Source organism: Musca domestica, unplaced genomic scaffold (genome assembly GCF_030504385.1).
Source record: "Musca domestica strain aabys unplaced genomic scaffold, Musca_domestica.polishedcontigs.V.1.1 1, whole genome shotgun sequence".
NCBI lineage: Eukaryota > Metazoa > Arthropoda > Insecta > Diptera > Muscidae > Musca > Musca domestica.
The window spans coordinates 30,776,790-30,786,334 of NW_026712114.1; the positions used below are offsets into that span (position 1 = coordinate 30,776,790).

Genomic DNA, 9,545 nt, shown 5'->3' on the forward strand with positions numbered 1-9,545 from the left:
AAGAAAATAGACTCAAAAGAGCTAAAGAGTTGCTTCACTTGGCCGAAAGTAGTGAACTGCCGAATTTGGTTTTCTCCGATGAGAAAACATTCGTTGCCCAACAGTTTGTAAACAAACTAAATGATCGTGTTTACTTGCCAAAGAGGTCAGTTGAAAATGTGCAAATTCGGTCGGTCACCAGAACTCAAGCGCTGGCCATGGTGATGGTGTGGGCCGCCATAACAGCCGTGCTCGCTCTACGCTCGTATTAATCGACAGAGGCATCAGAATAAATGACGAATATTATCGAGAAAATATTCTGGAGGGCCTTGGCCTTGGACGCGAACATTTTGACCGCAGACCTTGGAAATTCCGACTAAGCATCATCGCACTCAGCACGCGCCTCACAAAATGAGGTTCCTCGCTTAATTTCCAGCGCACAATGGCCACCAAAATCTCCGAATACCAATCCGTTGGATTGGTGTATTTTGGAAAGCAAGGTTGGCACTAAAAATACCAAAGTGTCGATCACCTCAAGCAAGCGCTTTGCCAGGAATGGGCCAAAATACCGCAGAGAACATTCGGGCAGCGTGTGACGGTTTCATTGGCGTTTGAAGGCCATAATTTGTGCCAAAGGTGACCAATTCGAAGAAATCTAAACTTATTCTAAAATGTGATGCTATTTCCGATATTTTTTGGTTTCATTCAATAAAATTTAAAAAAAAAATGTAAAAATTATGGCGTTTGACTTTGTTTTTTATCTCACCTTGCAAGTATGGGTCCACGTTTTTGGCTATTTCCGGGGTCTTTGTCACAGTTTTCAATTGATATCTCCTGATTTTACCTATTTTGAGGGTGTCGACCACATTTTCCAATCGATTTGGTTAAAAACGTGTAGTTAGACTACTTTGGTATTAGAGAACCATCTTACAGAAAATTTTTAATATATGTACATATTTTTTTATAGTCTGCACATAACAATAGCTTTATAGTCTCCATAAAACATAGACGTTATGTGGACTCTTACGCACAATTTGAGGTGTTGTGCTAATGAGCGTCAAAGGGTGATTAACTTTGACTATTCTCAAGCCAATCTTCCCCAAATTATGACGTGGATAAAACTAAATTGTACTCATCAAATGGCACGATTTTCTAAACAATGCAAATTCCAAATTACAGCTCATTTGAATGGAACATGTAGGTTATAAACCTCTCTCTCAAATTACAGCCTATGACTGAAAAATAGGATCAGGTTTTTTAAAACACTTTAAATCGACCGTTACGTGAAATTATTGTCGTGGGTATTTATTTTTATTTAGTTAACTCATTATTTATCAGATCTGTGAACTATTATGTTTAAAAAAATAAGCATAAAAGACCATGGCCCCAGGCTGGCGACGCGTACTGGGCCAGCTAGTATTATATATTTAAGAGATGAGGGAAATTCTATTGTATGAAAAGACCTCCTGGTGTTCCACAAGAAAAACAACTGATTCTCCATGAAAAGGCCTTCTATGAGAGGACCAATTAGGCTTCTGTGAGAAGACCAGCTAGTCTTCTATTAGAAGATAAAGAAATTTGGTGAATTCGAACTATAAAATTAATTTTTTAAAAAAATGTTTAACGTCGATTTTTTCAAAAAATGTTTCTAAGGGAAGATCCCAACGATAAACGTGGATTTTTAAAAAAAAAATTCCATGGGATTATCCCAACTATTAAAATTGATTTTTCAAAGAATTTTGCAAGGGACTATCCTAACGATGAACGCGGATTTTCAAAATAATTTTTCTAAAGGAATATCCCGTCAGTAGATGTGTTTTTTTAAGATAATTTTTGCAAAGGACTATCCCATCTATAATCGTGGATTTTTTAAAGAATTTTTCTATGGAATATTCCATCAGTAGATGTGGATTTTTTAAAATAATTTTTCTAAAGGAATATCCCGTCAGTAGATGTGTTTTTTTAAGATAATTTTTGCAAAGGACTATCCCATCTATAATCGTGGATTTTTTAAAGAATTTTTCTATGGAATATTCCATCAGTAGATGTGGATTTTTTAAAATAATTTTTCGAAAGGACTATCCCATCCACAACTGTGGATTTTCTATAGAATTTGTCTATCCCAACAATAGGATATGATTTTATGAAAAACCAGCTCCGCCCGACTTTATGAGACCTTACACCACCTTGCATCCTTGTTTTTATGGGAGAATTAAATCATACAAGATATGATTATAACTAGCTATTATAACTAGCTATTATATCCCATATATTGGCAAAGATATTCCTGAGCTGTATTTGATATATTTCCCTGAATATCGTTGTTATGGAGTGCATATTACGGATGAGAAAAAATAAATATAACAAATCGGATTAACAATATATATGGGAGCTATATCTGAACCGATTTTCACCAAAATTGACATACTAGCTTCTAGACTTAATTCGGTCCTATGTGCCAAATTTCATCCCATATTACACAGTTGGTGCACAATAAAAGGCAAATCGGACGAAGTTATATATGAGAGCTATATCTAAATTTTGGGCGATTATCTCCAATTTCAATAGGGTTCGTCTTTGGCCCAAACAAATGGTTTGTGCAAAATTTCATCTGGATCGGGCAATAAATGCGACCTGCACTTTGTATACAAAAATACATGGACAGGCGGACGGACGGACATACATAAATAGAATCAGAATGTGATTCTATGCAGGTCATCAAAAGGAACTATGGCCGACCTCGTTTCCTTTTGCATGTTACAAACAAATGTACAAACACATAATACCCTGACTACCTTGTGGTGTAGGGCATAACAATTCTAAAGCGCTATTCCAACTATTAAAGTGGATTTTTGAAGAATGTAAAAAATGTAACAAACAGACAACGCTATAAAGGAGGTTTTTTGTAAACGACTAACTCTTCTCAAAATATGGTCTCCTATGAGGAAACCTTGTGATCTTCTATAAAAATACCCCCACTGTGTATATATTTTGTATTCATTGAAAATCGGTACTCTTCACTATAAATAATTGACATTCAACAGCAACATTCTAATTCTTAGTACTCAAAAAATAGAGGTCTTTATTGGTATTCATATAATTTGTATTTTTGCAATAAAACTTCTGATTAAAATGCCATTAACCTAGACAACAAAAACATTTTAAGAAGGGGATTTTCTTTTTTTTCATTCACTTCCTAAGCACTGCCCACATTTTCATGCCAAAGGGGAGTAGGATAGGAAATGAAGGAATACATAAAACAATACAATATACTAATATGATGCGTTATTTTTGTTTTGACCATTCGATGTATTAATCGATAAAGGAATGGCAATATTATCTGGATCTATCGGCTAAGACATCGTAAATATACTTCTTTGAAAAAAAGATAGGGATTATTGTGGTGCTCAGAGTCTTATACAAGGTTTGCGATACTATTCCAACTTTGTGAATTGGTTTCTTCCGAAAGCAACAACAAAAAAAAGAAACGAAGATAAGAAAATATGCCAATACATTGCTGAACTATCGTATCGTTTCATATAAAACGAAAGTTATTTGATTCGAAAAAATCAGTTGCACGACTACCATTCTAACGAAACGAAATATTTTCGAAACCTTAAAAAAAAAAAACGGAAAATGTGGATATTAAGTGTATTGACTGTGGCGATTGCCTCCAATGGGGCTCTTTCCATGAATATTGCGCCATTGGTCGAAAGAAATTTGGCCAATACCATTCTGAAATCGAGCCGTTCCATGGAGACAAATTCGCCACGCAATGTCCAATGTTTTTCGGTTTATTTACCACAAATTAACGAGGCCACCAACAAATACGAAGCTGCCTATACCCAGTGTTTGGATACAGCCAGCAATGCCACAAAGGCCGTTGAGGATGAAGTTGCTGGCGATCGTGCCACAGTCACTCAGCAAGCTGGAGGAATTTGTGCCCTCTACCAGTCATGTTCCCAAAAGGAATCTTCCCTTGATTTCTTTGAGTGCTACAACGAATCGGTAAGTCCGGAAAGAGAGAGAGAGAGCAGTCCAAAAATGCGAGGAATGAAATTTCTAATTTTTCCGTATTTTCTCTCCAACCAACAACCATAGGCTGGTTCCGCCGTCACCACCTCTTATGACATTCAAACCTTGTCCAAAAATAGATGGCAATATGTCAACAGTAGATATCAGGTAATTGCTTACCAACAACAGAACTGTACCGACACCTGTGCCGATGCCTATGTCAAGGAGACAACTGCACTCTATGCTGCTTTGGACGCCTGTTTGGCTGGTGGTGGTTTTGTAACACCCTCAACCACATCCGCACCAGCACCCGAAACAACAACTGAATTTACTACCGAATATACTGGACTTCAAACAACATCCCCCGGAATTCCAACTCCACCTCCTGGATTTTAAATATTTCGTAATCCTTTAAAACAAAGAAGAAGTACTTTTTCGGCAATTGTTTATTGTTAAATAAAGTAATGGAAATGATTAGAGCATAAATATTTATTTTTTAAGAGAACAAATTGACAATAATTGTATACCGCAAGAAATCTCAATTCAACAACGATAACCATGAAAGTAATTGTGAATTTTTAAGGGTTACTAAAAACGTGTGTTATAGAAGGGGATTATTAAAAATATTTTTTTCAAAGGATTTTTAAAATATTTTTTAAAGAGAAATCAAAGATAAAACATATAAGTTATTATTAAAAATATTTTCTAACGACTATTTAAGTTTGAAATGTGGATTTTTAAAGATCAAGCAGCATGGATTTTTGAAAATATTTTTAAACGTATTTTTTCTTGGAACATCTAAGTTGTAAACTTTTAAGAAGATTACACTGTGGACCGTAAAATTGGTTACGGAGAAAATCTAACAGGTTATGAAAGTAGAGTTAAAAAAATAAAACACGTTTATCGACGTTGTGAAAAGAAACTAAAATTGAGGGGATAGAATCCCCCCTCTTCCACATTTTTTTAAATTTTCGGATTAAGACTCCTCGTAATTTGTGCATTTTAGGCATATAGTATCATCGGCGAAATTCCAGATATAAATACGAAGAATATTTCTGTCGGGATAGTAGAAAGTCAAAATATTCTACAAAAATTATTTGTCATAAAATTCTACTATAGGTCCTGGAAAACGTCAAAAAGTATAAATCCTACCTAAACGCGTGAAATTCATATATAGTAAATATACATTTTATACCCTCCACAATACATAGTATGGAGGGTATACTAAGTTCGCAATTCGGTTTGTAACTCATCGAAATAATTTTAGACCCAACAAAGTATTTATATTCTTGATCAGCGTAAAATTCTAAGGCGAGGGCAGGGCTAGTCCGTCTGTCCGAAAACGAAATAAGTTAGACAGCTAAAATTTTGCACAGATCTGTCTTTTGTCTGCAAGCAGCTCAAGTTCGAAGATGGGCCATATAACGGTACCGCCCGATATTCGGTATTTTGATGATTTTAGCCACATTTTTCAATTGAATTGTCTGAAATTCCGCACAAGAAGTTCCTTGTAAGTACTTTACCCCCCGAAAGAGAATTGTCTATATAGGTTCACGATGTCGTATATCCCCATATTACGGCACATTCCCGACGTCAAGGAAGTGGACGGAAGAAAAGAGCAACATCAGCGGAAATGGTTCGAAAAGTAAAGAAGCGACTTGATCGAGAATCGAATGCCGAATATTATCGCGATAATATTCTGGAGGGTGTATTAAAGCCTTGGGCACGCAAACATTTTGGCCGCAGACCCTGGACATTCCAACAGGACTCAGCACTATCTTAAGAATATCGAAAAAGCTGTTATATTGGGGGTCTATACGAAGACGTGGACCTGCGTAGGCCACTTTTGCCATAAACTATTACAACATTCAAATACGAAACTTGAAAAAAAAGAATCCGGTGAATAATGTAGCTAAAATCATCAAAATACCGAATATAGAGAAGTACTGATATATGGGGCCTATGCGAATGTCTGAACCTGTATGGACAATTTTCTGTTATAGACTGTAGTTTATATTACGAACTCTAAATACGAAATTTGAAACAACTCCGGTGAATAATATCGCTAAAATCATCAAAATACCGAATATTGGGATGTACCGTTATATGGAGGCTATACGAAGACGTGGGCCTACGTACGACAATTTTATGTCATAGGCTATAGTATCCATTACGAATTCTAGGTACGAAATTTGAAACAACTCCGTTTAAAAATGTCCTTAAAATCGTCAAAATATTGTATATCGGTTGTATGGGGTTATACGATATCGTGGACCCCTATGAACAATTCTCTTCCAAAGGGTAAAGTACTCAGAAAGAACTCCTTGTGTGGATTTTCACACAATTCCTCTGGAAAAATGTGGCTTAATTCATCAAAATACCGAATATCGGGGGGTACCGCTGTATGGGGGCTATTCGATATAGCCCATCTTCGAACTTGACGTGACTGTAGACAAATGACTGATATTTGCAAAATTTTAACTTCATATCTTTATTCGTTTTGACTGTAGCGTGATTTCAACAGACGGACGGACAGGACTAAATCGTCTCAGAATTTTACGCTGATCCAGAATATATACACTTTGTTGGGTCTAAAATTATTATTTCGATGAGTTACAAACGGAATGACGAACTTAATATACCCTCAATGCTATGTATGGTGGAGGGTATAAAAATGTAAAAATTATGGCGTTTGCCTTTGTTGCAGTTTTTTTACCTCACCCTGTAATAGAGAGGTTTTTAGACTATAAATGTGGAATTTTTAATTAAATTTAATATATAATCCAAATACTGTTCAATTTTTATTGAATCAAAAAGCTTCCAACATTTGGTGGTGTTGGAAATGGGGATTCAGTACTCTTCGGTGTTGTAGGAGTTGGATGTGTGGGAGCTGCCGGAGTTGTAACTATTTCTGGTTCGATGGGTGTAATGTTGTTTGGAGGAGTGATGATAGGTTGTAATGTCGGTGGTGTAGGAGGTGGTGGTGGAGGAGTCGCAGTGGACGATGTTGTCTCCATGGAATAGGTTTCGGTTGTACTTGTTACTTCTTCCGTTGTCGTTTTAGTAGTTAAGTCCTCAGTTGATGGCAATTCAGATGTCGTATAAACCTCACCAGAGAGGCAGGCCTGCAGTTCGGCATATAGGCCAGTAGTTTCTTGAACATAGACGTTTGAACATGCATCTGTGCAATTATTTTGATTGTACATTATAATTTCATAGTTCAGTTTTAGGTGCTGTACATTTTTGTATGACAGAATTTCCATGGCATCAGTGGTTGTTTGAACTTCCCGAGACTGTAAAATCGAATAAGGAATTTGAGGGAAATTTAATGAGATCCAAAATTTGGCATACTTACAACATTTGCATAACAATCAAAGAAGTCTTCGAGGAACTCTCCCTCCCTGCCACAATTCCCATACAGATTGCAAATTTGTTCGGCATCATTATCCAATTGTTCACGATCCGAAAGCACACCATCGTCCAAAGCTTGACGCTCGGCATTTGCTTCATTAAGACATTGTAAATAGGCCAATTCGTAGGTATTGGCAACCTCATTTATTTTTGGTAAATACCAAGCAAAACAATCTACACTTGACCCATCTGAAAATTGTGTCGTTTTTATAATAGTATTTACCAAATTCGTCCGACCAAAACACAATGACTTTAAAAAAATAATGCCGATTAGAAAAAGTGTTTTCAACATTTTGCCGCGAACCGTAACTGGCTGGATAATTAGTGTCGATCCATTCAAGGGTTGTGTTTTCTTTCATATTTTCACCCATTCCCACTGCCGCTATGATAAACGCAATTCCCAATAGTGTCATCGATTAAAATATGTTGTTATTATTCGGACATTGATGGGTCTTATCGCAAAGCATTTGATTTGAATGTCATAAATTAGGGCAATCTTTAAAGCAAATCGCGTGGTAGCCTATTGCAGATGGCAGACATTATCTGGCACTTGTTTTTGACGAAAATTATAAAGAATTTCTAAAAATAATGGGAGAATAATACAAATATGAACCAGTTATAAATTTTGTTCATAAATCCCATATAATTTGACTGTTTAAAACTAACGTTGAATAATAAAAAAATCCAATATAAACGTCGATTATCTACGTTTATTTTTTCAAGGAATATAAGAATATTTGTCTAAGCCTCTTTTAAGCTTTAAATGTGGTTTTACAGGGTGAGATGAAAAAACCACAACCAACTTCAGACTGCTGTCTTTTCTAAGCCACTCATGTTTACAAGTATAAAAAAGCATTTTGGTGAGCATTTCCGGAGGAAAAGTTATTCAAGCGTGATAGTGTGATTTATTTATATTTGGCTGGAAAACAACAAGTGACTATCGTTAGAGCACTCCAGCATTTAAATGTGAATATATCTTTCATGTCTCGTACCATCGCTCGTTATCGTGATACTGGTAGTTTAACCCACGTCAAGGAATGGGCGAAAGAAAACAGCAACATCAGCATGGTTCGAAAAGTAAAGCGATTTGATCGAAACCCGCGTCGCAGTGTCTGAAAAAAGGTTTCGTGATATGAACATATCGTAATATTTAATTCGGCAAATATGAAAAAATGAGCTCGGGATAAAGCCATTGAAATACCAAAAAGTGCAAGAACTTACACCGCAACGGAAAGAAAATAGACTCAAAAGAGCTAAAGAGTTGCTTCGCTTGGCCGAAAGTGGTGAACTGTCGAATTTGGTTTTATCCGAAGAGAAAACATTCGTTGACCAGTAGTTTGTAAATAAACAAAATGATCGTGTTTACTTGGCCAACAGAACTCAAGCGCCGGCCATGGTGATTGTGTGGGCTGCCATAAGAGCCGAAGGTCGCTTTCCGCTCATATTAATCTTCCGTGGCATCAGAATAAATGTCAAATTTTATCGCGAAAATATTCTGGAGGTTGTATTAAAGCCTTGGGCACGCAAACATTTGGCCGCAGACCATCAGGACTCAGCACCAGAACGCGCCACCCAGGAATGGTTACAAAATAAGGTTCCTCGCTTCATTTCCAGCGCACAATGGCCATCAAAATCTTCGTATATAAATTTGTTGGACTGTTGTGTCTGGAGTATTTTGGAAAGCAAGGTTGGAACTAAAAAAATACCAAAGTGTCGATCACCTCAAGCAAGCGCTTCGCCGGGAATGGGCCAAAATACCGCAGAACAATATTCGGGCAGCGTATGACGGTTGCATTGGCCATTTGAAGGCCATAGTTCGTGGCAAAGGTGACTAATTTGAAAAAATCTAACCTTATTCTAAAAGTTGATGCTATTTCCGATATGTTTGCTTTCATTCAATAAAATTTAACAAAAATTTAAAAATTATGGCGTTTGACTTTGTTGCAGTTTTTTTATTTCACCCTGCATTATTTTTCAATGACACCTGAAACGTGGGGTTTTAAAAATATGTTTTTCAAGAACATCTAAAACGTGGATTTTTAAAAATATATTTTTAAGGACACCAGAAACGTAGGTTCTAAAAATTGTTTTTTCAAGGACACCTGAAACGTAGATTTTAAAGATATTTTTTCAATGACACC

General features: G+C 36.3%; 2 protein-coding genes across 2 annotated transcripts; one reads left to right on the forward strand and one right to left on the reverse strand.

The window, feature by feature from the left end:
- The first annotated feature begins 3,539 nt into the window (after positions 1-3,539).
- On the forward strand, positions 3,540-4,479 carry LOC101888061 (uncharacterized). Its single transcript, XM_005179651.4, has 2 exons — positions 3,540-3,987; positions 4,081-4,479. The coding sequence occupies exons 1-2, from the start codon at positions 3,616-3,618 to the stop codon at positions 4,387-4,389; spliced, it is 681 nt and encodes a 226-aa protein (XP_005179708.2). The 5' UTR covers positions 3,540-3,615; the 3' UTR covers positions 4,390-4,479.
- Positions 4,480-6,524: 2,045 nt separating this feature from the next.
- Positions 6,525-7,754, reverse strand: LOC101890305 (uncharacterized). The gene is made up of 2 exons (XM_005179664.4): positions 7,349-7,754; positions 6,525-7,286 (listed from the first exon to the last, which is right to left on the reverse strand). The coding sequence occupies exons 1-2, from the start codon at positions 7,694-7,696 to the stop codon at positions 6,795-6,797; spliced, it is 840 nt and encodes a 279-aa protein (XP_005179721.2). The 5' UTR covers positions 7,697-7,754; the 3' UTR covers positions 6,525-6,794.
- Positions 7,755-9,545: the final 1,791 nt, after the last annotated feature.

Bases quoted from the DNA above. Each gene is read 5' to 3' on its own strand.
- LOC101890305 (XM_005179664.4), bottom strand. From the start codon at position 7,696: ATGTTGAAAACACTTTTTCTAATCGGCATTATTTTTTTAAAGTCATTG. The intron at 7,287-7,348 runs GTAAGTATGCCA...TCGATTTTACAG, and splicing joins TTGATTGTTATGCAAATGTT to TCTCGGGAAGTTCAAACAAC.
- LOC101888061 (XM_005179651.4), top strand. From the start codon at position 3,616: ATGTGGATATTAAGTGTATTGACTGTGGCGATTGCCTCCAATGGGGCT. The intron at 3,988-4,080 runs GTAAGTCCGGAA...CAACAACCATAG, and splicing joins TTGAGTGCTACAACGAATCG to GCTGGTTCCGCCGTCACCAC.